The sequence below is a fragment of the Quercus robur genome, chromosome 4, assembly GCF_932294415.1.
Source record: "Quercus robur chromosome 4, dhQueRobu3.1, whole genome shotgun sequence".
Taxonomy (NCBI): domain Eukaryota; kingdom Viridiplantae; phylum Streptophyta; class Magnoliopsida; order Fagales; family Fagaceae; genus Quercus; species Quercus robur.
The window spans coordinates 80878520-80894936 of record NC_065537.1 but is presented as its reverse complement, the minus strand read 5'-3'; the positions used below and the strand labels follow the sequence as shown (position 1 = coordinate 80894936).

The following is a 16417-nucleotide window of genomic DNA, read 5'->3' as shown; positions in this document are numbered from 1 at the left end:
TTAGAAGTTTTTCATATCCGGATAAATTTTTTCTAGTAGACATTTATAATGAGAAAATATTTATAGATAAATAAAACACAATTCATAATTAAAAATGATAATTTAACTAAAAATAAAATTTAAAGTATAGAACAACTGAACCTGATTTTGCAATTTTTCTAAAGTTGTGACCACTTTAAAGTTTAAACCTGCACAAATAAAAATTAATTAAATATATGGTTTAATAAATTTGTGTCACTATAATACAAATGAGTTGATATGACACACATCAAATTATTAATTAGGATAATAATTTATAATAATAGATAAAGTGTCAGATAAAAAATAAAATAAAATAAAAAAGTGTGAGAAACCAACGACCCTGTACTCCACTACTCCTAAGTCCTTCATCCAATGCCTATGGCTAAGTTTTAAAGAAAAAAACGTGTCCTACTCCTATCAATTATCATGGCACTTATGGTAGAAAAGGGTACAAAGAGGGGCTGCAGGGGCAAAAAAGCTATCATAGCAAAAAAGAAAAAACGTGTCCCATCCCATCAAACAATTGTGTAGTGAAAGTGTGAAACAAACTAAAAATATATATAATTTAAGTTCTGAGTCTTCATTTTCGGAAAGACAAAGTCACAAAAAGAAAGAGGGGAAGAACTGAAGAAGAATACCTCTGGTGGTGACTGCCGACTAGTAGACTGGTACGCTGGAATCAACAAACAAAAAAAAATTCAAGCTAGAATGACTGACTGAGTTTACAGAAAAAGATCAAGAATAAAAAATCAAGATGAAGATGAAGAAAAGAAAGGTAAGACTGTAAGAATATAGATGAGAGGCAAAGAGATAGAGAGATGAGAGGTTTTTCTTTTGTTTTTGAAATTTATAATCTCTATTTTAGCATATTTCAAGACAATTACGTTGTATTATTAATGGATTTGTCTAGTATTAATTTTGATTTTAGCATATTTCAAGAATGAGTTAATAAATTTGTCTCCTAAAATTTAATTTTATTGCTGAAGTTTGACTATTTTTATTTTTTCCTCTTTAATCTTTTGCATTTTAGGATACAATAGGGTCTTTTTATTGCATTTTATTGACCAATAAAAGTGCTTAGTTTTTTTAATTAAAAAATATAAATAAATATATTATATATATAATTTTTTTTTACAAGTGGGGCCTTCTTTTATTTGGGGGCCTTAGGCGATTGCATCAATTGCATCACCTATTAAGCCGGCCATGCCTGAAGCAAGAAATTATGTGATTGGAGCAGTCGACGTGACTTTGAATTGGATTCCTATTGTTTGCATGCAATGCAACTATTGCTTAGCCTAAATTTGAGTTATGTAGTTATAGTAAGATAGACTAATTCTATTGAGGATCATCGCCAACCCTAACATTTTAGGACTACGTCTTCAAATTACTTCCGGAAATGCTTTTTCGTAAAACTTGAGTGTTTGGTTGAACCAATAAATTCAAACAACTGAAATGCTTTACCCCTTTAACCGTAAAATAACCCAAAATACCCGTAAAATCATTTATGTTCATATTTTCACTTCAAACCACTTCCACTCCTCACACAACACGGTCTGAGCTCTCACAGCAGCGCACTCCTCAGATTGAGCTCCAGTCCGACTACCACAGACCGAGCTCCTGTCTGACGACCCACACTCCACCGGTCTCGTCGATCGCAGCATTGTGCCGATCGCACCAGATTGCATCGGTCTTGTCGATCGCAGCACCGCACCGATCGCACAGCACCGATCAAGCAAAGATCGACTCCAACACCGCTTGATCTCGCCTCCACCGCACGATCTCGCCTCTAGATAGAACCTAGTCGCCTCTCTCTCTTCCTTCTTCTCTCAATTTGACCGGATTTGATGAATTTTTTTCTTGGGTTTTGTTTCTTTTGTGGGTTTGTTTGGTTGGTGGGAAAATGTGAGTGTGGAATTGGGTTGAATTGGATTACTCTTACTTTCCCATTTGATGCAGTGGAATGGCTAATCAAATTTTCTCTTCTCTTGTTTTTTCTATTTTGGTTGCAAAGCTTGATTTTCCATAAAACGTAAAGCATTTTCCGTAAAATGTTTGAACGAACCAAACACCGGAATTGATTTTCTGTAAAACGAATTCTGAGGCAGCCAAACAACCTGAATACATTTTCCTTTCCCGAAAATAACATTTCCGAAAAATATTTATTTTCTGAAAAATATTATATATGAACCAAACACAGCCTGAGTAATTTGGGTGTATTGGGATTGGGGTATGGGTTTTGTGAGAATTCTTCTGCACCACCTTTGTATTTTTCATATTTGTTAGTGGAATTTTCTCCTTGTCGCTGCCCATGGATGTAGACCAAAGACTGAACTAAGTAAATCCTTAGTGTTCTTTCTTCTGTGTGATTGCCCCTTTTTTTTTAACCCATAATATATGTGAGGGTCGTCCCAGGACCACCCCCACTTGTCCAAAAAAAATTATACATGAAAAAAAATTTTATATAAATAATTATTTTAAACTATTATGGTCTATGACCATCCTAACGTGCAAAAAATGTAAATATACTTTTTTTTTAAAATTATATACTAAATTAATCTATTTTGACCACCCTAATAAAAATGTTGAACATCTTTACTTGAGAATCATAAGAATTTGAGTTCAATAAATATAAGAGTAATGTTACATCCACAATATTTTCACAATAAATCTTATGTGGTAAGCTATTACTAATTCTAATTTGGGTTCAATATTGACACGTTTTACCCATTAATAACTTGCTAACAACTTGTTGCATAAGATTTGTAATGAAATTGTTGTGGTCACTTTATTATTCTCATATTAGCATTTTTAATTTGCACTTTATCTTTTATTAGTCTATTTTTTTTTTCTTATTATCTTTGTTAGTACAAAAGAAATTGGAATATTTCATGTATTTGAGTTTTTTTCTTTTGTGACGTTGATATTTCAAATTGTCTCTTTATTAAATTTTATATAATTTAGGTTTCTTAGTGACCACTTTTCCTAGAGCCACTGGATCTATACCCAATCCAGTTAACTCGATGCTGGGTTGCTTCTGTTACTACACTTGTGTCATATGGATCAACTGGGAAAAACAACTGATGGGGATGATTAGATTGATGCAGATTTCATTGACAGAACTTCTCCATGCAAATTTGTATTTTCTATGTTAGTTTGTACAGGCTATGTTGGCTGTAAAACTAACTAATTATTACTAGTTCAATATTTTTTGCCATCTTATTTGCTTCAATTCATTTGCCTTGACAAAAGGGAATGGTCCTATCTACTCTTTGAAGGACTGGATGGGCCTCCTTCAGCACTTTGGTTCGTGGAGTTCATACTCCCTAAGCATTGGATGCCTCCAAACTTAGAATTATCCAAAAACAACACACACAAAAAGTTTATTATAGTTTAACTAGGAACGAATTTGAAGGAATTTTCTCCCACCTATTATATCATTTTTCATAAAATTATTCACGTGTATTAAGTCACATAACTCATTGTCGAGGGTCATTTGTGAGAATCCAGGTAAAAAGAAGGAAAGCCCAATAACAAGGGCAGCAAAGAATTGGCAAGCAAACAACAAAACCATTAGGCCTAAGCGGCAGGAATAATGGATTACAGGCCCAAGAAATAAACAAATGGGTCTTGAAGAGGCAAGTGGGCCTAAAAAAGCTCGGAAAGAGAGAAATAGCATCCCATGGGCAGTGTATGATGAAGAAAAGTGAGAAAGGGCCGCCGCAAGCCCAAAGTAATGCAAACTAAAAAAGTAAGGGGTTTATGGCAGGCCCATAAACTCCAAGGATGAGAATAAGGTTATTGGGCCGGGGAAGCCCAATGAAGTTAGTGAAAGCCCATGGAAATGCAGAATTAGCAAAAGGGTTAAGGAAGCCCAAAGAAAGCAAATGAGCCAAGGATGCCCAAGAGAAAAACAAAAGGGACACAGGAGCCCATAAGTAAGAAAAGAAACCAGTGGCCATACCAAGCCACTGGGAGAAAGAATAAATGGCTAGCCTAAAGAGGCCCAGCAAGATTAAATCATTACAGCAGGAATAACAGAACAAATATGGTAGGAAATGAGGTAGGCCAAAGAAATATAAGGCCCATCATCAAATAAAGCCCAGCTCCTAAGAGGAGCAGGAAATCAAAAAGCAACCCACATAAAAGATCAAAGAAAACGGATGGCAGGTAATGCAGGCAAGCCTCCAAACCACGACAGACGAACGGGCAGCAGGCAGATTTTGGATACATATGGAAAGAAGGCACGCGCAAGGCCTAGGCACCACCAGCCTGTACCCAGCCAATACAGAGCATGGTGAGGTCGGGGGTCAGAGATTCAGAGGGCATGGTTTGGTGGTGGGAAGAGGGGAAAAATCTATTTTGAAGATTCCGGCTCAGGCTCTTTCAGGGAGGTGTCCTACTGGGATAACTTACTACCTAAAAGAAGCAAGCTGAGTTGGAACCACTAGGTGCATACCATGAGAGATAGGGAGAGAGAAAGAACCCAGACCGTAGCAGGAAAGGGTGCCACGGTGGACAAGTAAACAAAATACTCTTCCCTATCTGGTGATGGGAGGGTGGCACACAGACGAAACAGTGATAGTCGGCCAGTACACCCAGACCAGACAAGGGGAGTTAAGGGCTAAAACAGTAAAATCTGGTCACGGTAGGCACTATAAAAAAAGGGTCTTACCATGAGCAGAAGGGAGGAGGAACGACGAGAACTTTGACTAAGAAATAGGAGCTTCAAAAAGAAACTGGGAAATAGAAAAGAAACGAGTGGGAAAGAAAGAAAGAAAACAACCAGAAAGAAAGACAAAGTGAGAATTAGAACGGCAGGCATGCACCGGTAGATTGATTCCCTCTTTCTCTCATGAAATCCTGCTCTCTGTGAAAATCTCAAGGAGACTCTGTGCAAAAAAAAAAAAAAAAAAAAAAAAAAAACCACTCAAGTCCGTTTCCCTCAGGGCAGTTAATCTCCACGGCAGGACTTTTTCCTGAGAGATTAATTGCGTTGAGAAGGAACGTTCTTTCCTCTCTAGCTTTGCTCCTGCGGACCGGACTTTAGTTGATTTTCCTAACATTCTGACTAATCCATACATATTAATACTTGTTACTTCTGTTCTGTTCTTTCCCTTCCGTAAAAATGGTTAATATTGCTGCTGTAATTGTGTTCAATGGCTGTTTGGTCATTTCCCACTAAGTGGCCAGGTATTTTTTTTATTTTATTATTATTATGTCTGTCTGCCACAACTTGCCTGAAACAGTTCTGCCTATCGTAAGCACGTTCCTGGCAGACCTGGCCTAGTTTGCACACAAGCCGAACCAACTTGAGTTATAGCTAGACCGGTCCCAACTCCCTTATCTAGAAAACTTGGTTTTAGTGCCATAGGAAGCAACTCAACACCACTAGCACAGCCCACCACTTTACACTCATGAACTTATTTAAACAAGTCTCAAGACTTTTTTTTTTTTTTTAAGTCTCTTCAGTGATTAGTTAATGTAAATTAAAATGATTCATTTTTAAAAAAATATATCACAAGGTTTATATTTGTAAAATTTGGTTTTCCAAGCCCTCACCAAATACAATGTTATTATTTATATTTTTTACTTTATGATTTGGTGCATGTTGAATTGTGATAAAATACAATTATGTTGTTGATCATATAATCGAGATAAATTGATAATTAATTAATAATTTTTTTACATATTTAATAAAAGGGTCTGAAACATATTTTTCAATTGAAACGAGAACAATTTGAATACATGGGGTTCAAAACCAGATTTTTAGCTTTAGCATTTTTCTTTTTGAATATATCAAGGTTTAAACTTATAAGAGATAAACCACTTGGCCTGCACTTTAATTAATATAATATATATACACACAAAAATATAAAATCTTGATGTTTACATGTGAGAAAATTTATATTAAACATATAATTATTTAATAGGATGGTAGACATAATTAGAAGCATGATATCTCACAACCTATCCAGTGCCCAGTACTATTTGAGAAGAAGTTTCATTAAAGCAAAATCTAAAGCCACGAGAGAAAAGAAAACTATTGTTCTAAGATCTAATCTATTTCTTTTATTAAAAAAAAAAGGGGGGGGGCTAAAACTACAATAACATATATACTCTTTTGTAAGAAAAAATTGTAAAATAATGATATGATAACTGTCACGTTGGCCACTCTTGGACTAAAGCAAAATTAAGAGTCCAATCCTAATCCAATCCTAATAGATATTAACAACATTCTAAAAAAAATAGATATTAACAAAAAAAAAATAATACATTTTCATTAACATAATAACTTAAAAAGAGAAATTCAAATAAAAGAAATTTAAACAAGTAATTTGACTACTTAAGAGTAAATTGAGAAAATAAATCATTGTACAAACATTTAAATGTTGACTATAAACCTGAAATTTTTCAAAAAAATCTACATTTGTTTTGGTTTATTTTATGAATTTGTACAATGCTATTGTTTTTTTAATTTTAATTTGTACTACCGTATATCTTAAAATGATCTTTGAATTTTGAGTCATTGTGTCCGAGATCTTGAACATTATTATGAATGAGCTTGGGTGGACTTTGTTATGGGCTTCTATTGAGGAATTTGTATCTAGCCTAACTAAGCCTAATCATGTATCTAGTAGGTTTTATTTTCATTAGTTTCTCAAAAAAAAAAAAAAGGTTTTATTTTCATTATATTAGCCTTGCCGTTTATTTCTGTTAGTAGATTTACTATCAAATAAATGCTGTCTCTTAAGCCACGTTACTGGTATTATACTAATTGTCACTAGACTACCAGTGTCTAGTGAAAATGGATGTCAAAGCCAATATAAAAATGAGATGTAAGGGGCTTAATACCGCTTAAATAACAAACTACCCCAAACTTTAAGAAGCCAAAAATGTTCTTTAGTCAAAAGAAAATTTTTTAGAATAATAAAATTAATTCAGCATAGAGTTAGATTAGAAAATACATTATATATTTTTATTTTGAAAGTGATACAAACTAATTATCATTTGCAAAATAGGAGACTCAAAACCCTTTTTTTTGGGCCTATATTGCGGTAGAGCGATAATCTATGCAAGAACTATTTCATCACACTAAAAGCCAGGCCTACTTAAATGGATTTTGAGCATATGGTCTTTATTCTCTCTTAAGGGCTAATTTATGACTTTGGCCATTTGTTTTTCTCCCCCAAAGAAAAGAAATTTATTCACTCATTTAAGAATATCTCATGGCTTATATAACATTTACCTCAAGCAAACAAAGTTGATTTTTTTTGAGGGTCAAAACCCTTGAAAAAGGCATTAAAAGCCTCAAAATAATAACTGACCCTTGATGTCCTTTGAAACAAATTCTCTCGAAACGGAAATTTCTACGGCCTTGTGACCCTTGAAATTGAAATTTCAACAGCCTACATGACCCTCGAAACAAATGTTTTATCTTTATCAAGGATTGGCAACCTTTAAAAAATTTAAAAGGGATAAAAGAACAATAACCTTTTTCTGAGGGTCTCCCAACCCTCAAAATAAGGTTTTTATCTTTAAAAAAAAAAAAATTAAATAGAAACCCACAGCCATGCATATAAACTTTAAAGAACCACATAATAAAAAATCTATATTATACCAAAACACAAATATCAAAACAAAATTCAATTAGCTTTCCAAGTTACTAAATTCTTCATTCTTGAAGTTTATGTAGACATTTTCATATTAACATAAAGGAACTTAGTATTTTAACTAGATAAAGGAGAAAAAAAAAGGAAGAAGAAGAAGAGAAATGAATCAATACAAGAACCATACATGATCAAAATCCTAATCTTAATATTATTCTATTTCAATGCAAAAGGATGTACTAATGTTTAAAGAGTCTCACATAAAGGATTCTGCCTTCTCCTGGTACTTCTTAAAGACTGATGCATAGCCACCAACTTTCCCTTGCATTAAGAACTGCAAGGAAATAGACAAACCTATTAATCATGCACTTGTTAAATGGTTGAGGTGTTTGATTGAAAAATTGTCATACAATGAAGTCCATATTGACAAGAACAAAAAGATATAAGTTCAATAACCAAATCTCTGCAACCAGGTAAATATCCTGATCCAAAATGTACTGCCAACATTATCTATATGGTATTTATCAATAAAAATCTTATTCAAAGTTGAAAAAAAATGAAGTTTTCCTTTCTAACTATTCTTTGGTTTCACCCCTTCCTATGAAATCTGTTTCCAGGTTTTCAATTATTAGCCACACAATTTCAATCCAAATCAAAGCAAATAATTGACTCACTCCCAATTCTTAATGGCATCATGCAAATAGGTCAAGTTCTCTCTTATGAAAAGCATAATACAAACAGTTAAGTACATTTGAAATAAGATTAGACAAGTATGAACATGCACATACCTATTTCCTCATAAACAAAATGCACAAGATATTAACAAGTATTCAGCAGGATGTAAAAATGGTAAGGAATTATCAAATGATGATGCTCTTAGAAAACTAAACTGTGAATCCCTTGACTAGAACATACATGAATGCAACCTTTGACAGCAGCACGACAGCAAAAAGCCTGTGGTAGTTCCCCGTGACCATAAATTGGATAAATAAAAGCCCCAAGCGCATTTGGAAACCTGAGAGGGACAAGAACCATAAAAGCACATACTTGTGGTACCTTGCTTCTTAAAATAAAAACCAACCAAACATTCTTGATTCAAGGATGCAAACAAGAAACATAATGCTCTAGTGATACAGTCAAGAAAGTAAAGCCCCAATACCATCCATTATCCAGACAAAGATTTCATTCACCTGATGAACCTATTCACACCATTTTAACAAGAAACATATATGTAATGGTTTTTTTCATATGCAGGCTACTATTGATTGATGAAATTAATGTCCATATAAACTCACTACAAAGAGGAGGTCCAATCAAGTTTTATACCTTGGGCTTATTTGTTTTAGCAGAAACAATTTGGGAAAGTTTACTTGTGCTCAATGAACTTTGGATGACCATTCTGAATCTAGTAGCCCCCACGTCTATAGCATCATCATCAAAATCATCATACATCACAAGTCGTCTCTGTTCCATTCCAGTTTCAATAAATTAGTACTCAAAATTTCAGAAAGAAGCCAACACTAGAGAGCTTAGGTAGAAACAGTACCCATTAACTGGCTTCAGACGTTTCTAGGCTTTATCAGACTTGAAGCTCTGGAACTAAGGATACCCTCTTGTTTCAATCTTTCTTCGAGGGCATCTCTTACTTTTAACACTTCCATGCTTTGTACACCAACTTGATCACTCTGCCATATTTTAACAGTTGCACATTAGCCAAATTGCATCAACAAATATTTATGTTAAAAGAAAAGATATATGGGGACATGTCCTAGATAAGGCCAAGTAGCATAAAAAGAACCATGTAGCAGACTCAATATAGTTAGGATTTATCTTAGTTGTGTTGAATTGAGTTAAAATAGAAAAACAAAAATTAGACATAACAAAAATGATTGATATCAGAAAAGAAACATGAAAGCATCAAACTTATAATCTCAAATTTGTGATCACATCTCCATCAAGAATAATTCACCTAGCGTTTGCATTTTCCTGCTTTGTTCTCACTATCCTTCAAAGGTTCCACGTTTTCCAACTCAGCTGTGTCACGAGGCTGCAGTATTAAAAGAAAACCAAGACATAAACTAAAAAGAGAATCACTCGAAAAAAGAGCATGTATTACTAAGTAGAAGAAGTAAAAACAAGCATGTTTTGTAGTGAAAAGACCTACCACTGTTGTTTCTTGGGTTTCAGCTGAAGGATAGGGCCCCTGATCTTTTGTAACAGAATCACTTGACAATTAGTATTCTCTCTACCCAACTTTACTACCATTTCAACCCCTTGATTGTTGTTCAGGAACTCCTCAAGTTCAGATGGAAGATTCCCATCAAGTTGTTTTGTCTGTTAGTAGAGCAAACATTAAAAAGAAGCAAGTTGTCAGGGAAACCAATCCACATCTGAAATAACAGACCAGTATACCTCAATGACAGAACTGCTATAATCATCTTTGTGCACAAGATGAGAAGAAAAATATGGCTACCTAGGAATGTCAATTCAAAGACAAGTGTTTGCACCTTTGGAGCCTGACAAAGCAAGAGTTGTACTGCAGGCCACATATAATAACAAGACCTAATACAACCACCAAACGTCAAGAAAGTCAAATTGTTAAACACAGGAAGATCATCAATAGAACCATAGCAGAGGATCTGCATGACCACATAACAATCACAAGTTGCACAAAGTCACAACCCACTCGCAAAAATATTATTTAGTAGCATTGAGCAATTTAATTAATGATAAGAGAGTTAGAGCATGAAAAACGTAACATATCCATACCTCTGCAGTTTCTATGCTGAATTCCATGGATTCAACGTTACAGAGTGATTCCATGAAGTCCCATATCCTCGTTACATAATCTCGAGTACTCGCATCATTTTCTATCTCCTCAAATTTAAGACCTGATTTAACCAAGTTGGGAGGTTTTCCACCGCAATGTCCTTGGCCAAAAGACCACTGAAATAAAACTGCTCAAGAGCTAGGGTGTTTAATCGGAGTATGTAATAATTGAGATACATTTCAACAGGTAGAGGTGGTGTCAGCTCTGCCCAGCAGACTCCTGGGCAGAAATTTATTAGGATTATTTTGAGTTTCATTCAAGTGGAATACCTCCAAAACTTACCTTACACTGTTTGGCAAGCTTGAACCATTCAGTATGGAAAGATCCCTCCGCATCAATCCTTTCATATGTATGAGCACCAGAATAGTCTTGTTGATCTTAAAGATAAATGATTCAATTAGAAAATAATAATTTCACAGCTGTTAAGTAGATCATAATGGCTTTGAACCAAGTTTACAAACAAGTGAACACCTTATTATCCAGTTTAAATCTCCAAGTAATAGAACATGGTATTAACACCTGACACTTAATCCAAATTTCAAATTCCACAAAAATCAGCTCAAATACATTACACATGATCTATTCACAATTAACATTTTCCTGATATACTTGTATAAAGTTCATTGGACATAAGTTGTAACTTTAACATAGCAAATCAAATAAGATCTATTTGGTAGGGCTCCAAGCAAGCAAAGGGAATCAATAAAGAGCAAACAAAACCAAATTTAGTTCCCTACAAGTACTCAAATCTCTATTTATTACTAGAGTTGCATGCTGTTTCAACATCTTTTGCTAATAAGAATTTACCAACCTCATTTGCCAGTAGCACAAGACCTTCTTTCCTGCAGAATTTCACAATGTCACGCTGGTTCTCCTCACCAATAACCTGCAGGTACAACAGAAAAATCATATAATGTACAGGGACAAAAATAGACACATAGCAATGCATTCTCTTTTACGTGAACTTTAGGAACTTTGCTAGACAAATCTCTACTTCTTCAAACCTACTAATAGCACACCTGACCTGTTGGGTTTCTGGGATTTATAACATTTAAAGCCCTAACTATGATGCCTTGGGACTTGGCAGCCTCCAATTGCTTCTTAAGTGAAGAGACTTTCAATCCCCATCCTGCTGCTTCATTGAGATAGTAAGGAGCCTGAAATGACCATACTTCAAGATTGAATGAAAATTCAAAAAAGAATAAATCAAATTTCCATTTTCCAACCTCCAAGTTACAAGTCAGGTCAGTGTTAAATCTATGCTGAAAAAAAAAAAGTCTTTTCACTTAGTAGTTGAATACAACCAATCTTGAGCTTCTGAATAAAGTGCTACAAATTAGAAGCATACCAGTGTGCCACCATGGAGATCAATTGAAGCAGGGTATAAAGGGTACTGAGGAATGGGACAAAGAAATCCATCATTTTCTGATCTTATCAGTAATTGCATCATCATATGCACCTGGTAAGAGAGAAACACAATCTGTTATAAATGTATCAATTGGAAATGGAAAATACTGGCAGTTATAGAAACAAAAAGAAAGTGAAGTCAAAATTTACAGCAGGGTTTGCTCCATCTGTCAAGAAGATATCATTTTCTGATCTTGTCAGTAATTGCATCATCATATGCACCTGGTAAGAGAGAAACACAATCTGTTATAAATGTATCAATTGGAAATGGAAAATACTGGCAGTTATAGAAACAAAAAGAAAGTGAAGTCAAAATTTACAGCAGGGTTTGCTCCATCTGTCAAGAAGATATCATTTGGATCGGCTAAGAAAACCATCACGAGCTTCAATACCAGCCGCAATAGTATCACATAAGAATAACCCAAAATATATCATTTTTATTTCCTACAATAAAACAGAGCTACCAAACACTTTATTTAAATGAGAAGCAGCAATAACTATGGATTCAACAATCAAACAAAATGAAACAGAAGTTAAAGGAAAAATATACCATATATGATATTTTGAGAGGCATTATCTTCCTCACTTTCCTTTGGAAGTGAATGCGTAGAGGTTATGCTCATTTTGTTCCTTAGCTGAATCCTTGACCTTCCTGATGGGATTTTCTATTTGAGATTGATCTTCATTATCTGTCATAAATAATCTATCCGTATTGTATAAGTTAATCTGTTGGCAAAATGATTAAAATCTAAAAGGCTTTGTCTATGATCTGAATCATGTGTGACAAACAAATGAAGATTGTTTTGTGAATTAATCGTAGATAACAACACTAGGAGATGAGCTAGATATGACATTGTTAATGATTTTTGGAAGTCCAGCTACAAAAGCTTTTGTGTATACTCCAAATTTCCTACAGAGAAGAGTATTCTTTAAGACAAGTTTCAAATGTATAAATTATAAATTTGTAGCAACTTCTTGATATCACATAGTCCAGTCCTTTCAAAATTAGGGAACTCAAAAAACTTTAATTTATACTCTATAACACAAAAAACCAATAAAAATGGATAATAAAATTGCATTGATTTTAGCTTAAATAGCTTGAGAAACACAAAGATTTACACTGCACTGGTATAATCAATATATCCATTGGGGAAACCTATATTATAGCTGATTTTCAATAATTAACATACACATAGAATTTTCAAAATCAGCATCAAACTCTTAGATAAAATACTGGAAAACAAAAAATAACAAACATAGCACCACCAAAAACCTCATAGATCCAACCCATACTTGAATTTATACTATTGTTATACCACACCGTTAAAACTTAGAAACTCCTTTTTAAGCATTTCTTCAATATAATATGTTCAAGCCTCTTAGATCCAATCCATACTTTAGATTCCAAAGGACATGTAACCCAAACCCTAGCCCCCAAATTATACCAATGGTGAGGAAGAGAAATATCTACCGATGGAGAGAGAGAAAACGAGAGAGAATACCAAAATTTTTTTGGATAGTTCTACTATGTAATTTCCATAATTTCTCGGGAAACAACCAGAGAGAGACAGACCTGGGGTGGCAAAGAGTGCTAAGTCTATTAACGGCTCGCTTGTCGTCGGAGATGAGACAGCTGACCACCGCAAATCAGCCCGTCGGAGATGAGATGAGATGAGCTCCGAACTTTGAGTTTTCTGAGATGAGCTCAGATCGATTTTGAGAGAATTTTATGATTGTGTGAGCGGTTTCTGAGTGTGGAGCGTGAACAAAAATGAGTTTTCCCTTTTGTATTTTAATTTTGGACTTTATTTCAAGGGTTGGAAATTTTGAGATATCTTCTATCGAAGGTTGTGATAGGAATAGGATGCATCGACAAATGTTTAAATTTGGAGGTAAAATTGGCGCTGGAGTGTAAAAACTAAAAACTAGCCCGCCTAATTTTAATAGATTATTCCGAGGGTTGTATTGCTTTATTTCGAGGATTTTAATGACCCTCGGAATAAAGCTAATAAACATTGATGTTTTGGGCACTTTTTAGTCAACCCTTGAGGAAAGCAGTTTCAACCTGCTTTCCTCAAGGGTTGTAGTGAACTTCAAATAACACATATTGATTGTTTAATCTACAAAATCAAATACAATTTTAAAAAATCATACAAAAAATTTCAAACTATTGTGCAAATATGTAACTAGTTTGTACTATATAATATATATGATAATGGAGGATCAAAAATTAATTTTACCTAATGTCATCTCGGATGCACAACCTATCCAATGTCCAACACAACTTAAGATAGAAAGTTTCATTGAGGCAAAATTTAAAGCCATCAGAGAAAAGAATACATTTTTCTAAGATAAAATCTTCTCTTTTTTTTTTTTTTTTCAAAAAAAAAAGGGGAAAAAAAGAAGAAAAAAAAAAAGAAGAAGAAGACAAAAACTAGTTAGCTGAAATTACAGTACCATGAGTTTAGTTCAGTTATCGATCGGGGGCCAACTTTTGGACATGGTCTCTCCTCCATTAGAATGTGAATATGCACATTAAATTAACAAGTACGGGTCTAAACTTTTGGAAAAGGTCTCCTCGTTAACATGACTAACCCATAAATTAACAGCTAGGGGGACAAAATTAAGAGCTAATCCTCTGTTCCATTGAAATTGATAGAGATACCATCAATGAGGCGGTGCTCTGGGCCGAGAGTGGTGGGTTGGAGTTAGAGAGAGAAGATGTGGAAGCCATAGTTAGACCATAACACCAAGACATGATGGTGGTGGGTTGGAGTGTGTCGAGAGTGGTGGGTGAGTGGAGATTATTAAGATTATTAGTATTTATGAGGAGAAGCGACGAACCAGTGGCAATACGCATGAGGTGACCTAGCATGCATTGGTCGTCTTTTCTTGACTAATCAGTAAATCCACTCTGTTCAAATCTTGAAATGTATGAATTTTCAAATGGATTGCAATGAATCTTCAAGAGATCGAAACTTGTTTCTCAAGTCAAAATTTTATGTGTGCTAAAGTGTTATATAATTGTATTTAAGAGAGTTTATCAACATGGGGATGTAGCTCACATGGTAGACAGCTCGCTTTGCATGCGAGAGGTACGGGGTTCGGATAAGGGTGGGACACATCTGCTCATGCGCATCCATCTTAAAAGTGCAGGCAGATTACTAGATTATGATTTTACTAAGCTTATGAAAATTCAAGAATGGAATAGGAGAATGACTTCAAATTATAGCCAAGAGTAAAAGGGTTTTGACTTGCTCCACTTTATAATGGCAGAGATAGCCAGTGACATTTTTCAAGCAAGAACTGGTTATGGATGTAAAGTAATAGTAAGAGGAAAGTAGCAGGAAAGTAAAAGCTAAGTGTGTCAATTGTAGGCTGTTCAAAGAGATTAGAGACTCACTTACATGTGTAGTATAAAGTTGAACATATTTCACTAGGATTGTGTAACCAGTGAGTGAAACATATTGTGTGATATTTTTTTGATCAAAACGATACTGCTTTGTGCTTTTCCTCTTTAGTTTTTCTGAAGGCTAAAATGCTGCTGAAGAGTATGCAATCTACCGAAGCAGATTGTACCTTGTCCTGGTTAGCTAAATTTTTGCAATACTCATGTCAATTACCAAATTTCATCCCAATAAAAATGGTCAATTATCTGAAAAGTGCACCAAATTGAGCACTGAAACTAAACTTACTTTAGCTCTTATGGAAAGAAACTCACATGAATTTCACATTATTACATTAAGAAGACTCACCAATGGATTCACGCCACTAATTACATTAGTGTCATGTGATTTTTCCATCCATTAAAGCTAAAAAGAAGTTAGTCAAATAAATCAATTTGACAGATATGGAAATCTCAGAGATACAAAGAAGAATTGAAACTAATGGTGTTTTTGCTTTTAAACCACATTTTAAGAATTGAAATCCAGAAGCCTGACAGTGATATTGATTGATTCGGAATCGTTGATACAGTGTGTTTTAAGCTCTTCTTGATAGTCTTTTAGGGTTTTCGAGGAAGGAAACTGAAACGGTTCATTTTGGAGAGAGAGAGAGAGAGAAGAAAAAAAAAAAAAGATGTTGAAAAATTTTGGAGTTTAAAAATGGCACATGTCTCCTGCAGTATTATTTTCTTATTGGTTCAAGATATATGTTCACTGCTGCTTAAGCAATGCAAAATTGGTTTGCATTTCCAATTGAAACCTTTTTCAACCCTTACTTACTAATTGAAACCTTATTCACTTTGATTACTACATTACGTCCATCTAATTTCTTGGTTTGAATTGGAACTTGGTATAGCTGCTACTACTACTGGCTGTAGTAATTGTGGATCATTCACTTCTGTTGTGGTAATCATGCTAAATAGTAAATAATGATCCTACAGTGTTTCTTGGTGTTGTATAATTGGACATTTCAGTCTTGGTCATCAGCTTTTGCTTATTTAACTTTAGCCAAATCTTCGCTTCATGCTATTACCCTGTTCCAATTTCACTGTGATCATTGACTACTTTAAAACATTTCTTTACAAATTGTCCTCCGAGAGGTGTGCAAA

General features: G+C 34.4%; 1 protein-coding gene across 16 annotated transcripts; it reads right to left on the bottom strand.

The window, feature by feature from the left end:
- Nucleotides 1–675: 675 nt before the first annotated feature.
- On the bottom strand, nucleotides 676–13358 carry LOC126724289 (alanine aminotransferase 1, mitochondrial-like). Of its 16 annotated transcripts, XM_050428865.1 has the most exons (14): nucleotides 12416–13187; nucleotides 12186–12248; nucleotides 12016–12087; nucleotides 11807–11917; nucleotides 11478–11615; nucleotides 11270–11344; nucleotides 10746–10835; nucleotides 9793–9962; nucleotides 9598–9675; nucleotides 9175–9313; nucleotides 8955–9092; nucleotides 8544–8643; nucleotides 7889–7962; nucleotides 676–694 (listed from the first exon to the last, which is right to left on the bottom strand). In XM_050428865.1, the coding sequence occupies exons 1-9, from the start codon at nucleotides 12437–12439 to the stop codon at nucleotides 9636–9638; spliced, it is 783 nt and encodes a 260-aa protein (XP_050284822.1). In that variant the 5' UTR covers nucleotides 12440–13187; the 3' UTR covers nucleotides 676–694; nucleotides 7889–7962; nucleotides 8544–8643; nucleotides 8955–9092; nucleotides 9175–9313; nucleotides 9598–9635. The 16 variants fall into 16 exon arrangements, with proteins under 16 accessions (XP_050284822.1, XP_050284827.1, XP_050284826.1 ...); XM_050428870.1 differs by lacking the exon at nucleotides 676–694 and having other exon boundaries at nucleotides 7649–7962; nucleotides 9598–9662; nucleotides 12416–13202; XM_050428869.1 differs by lacking the exon at nucleotides 676–694 and having other exon boundaries at nucleotides 7649–7962; nucleotides 12186–12325.
- Between the last annotated feature and the right edge of the window lie 3059 nt (nucleotides 13359–16417).

Excerpts from the sequence above, each read along its gene's own strand:
- LOC126724289 (XM_050428865.1), bottom strand. The coding sequence starts at position 12,439 with ATGCCTCTCAAAATATCATATATG. Across the intron at positions 11,918-12,015 it reads CAGATGGAGCAAACCCTGCT|GTGCATATGATGATGCAATT; the intron begins GTAAATTTTGAC and ends CTCTCTTACCAG. Across the intron at positions 9,963-10,745 it reads GTTCAAGCTTGCCAAACAGT|ACAAAACAACTTGATGGGAA; the intron begins GTAAGGTAAGTT and ends CTCTACTAACAG.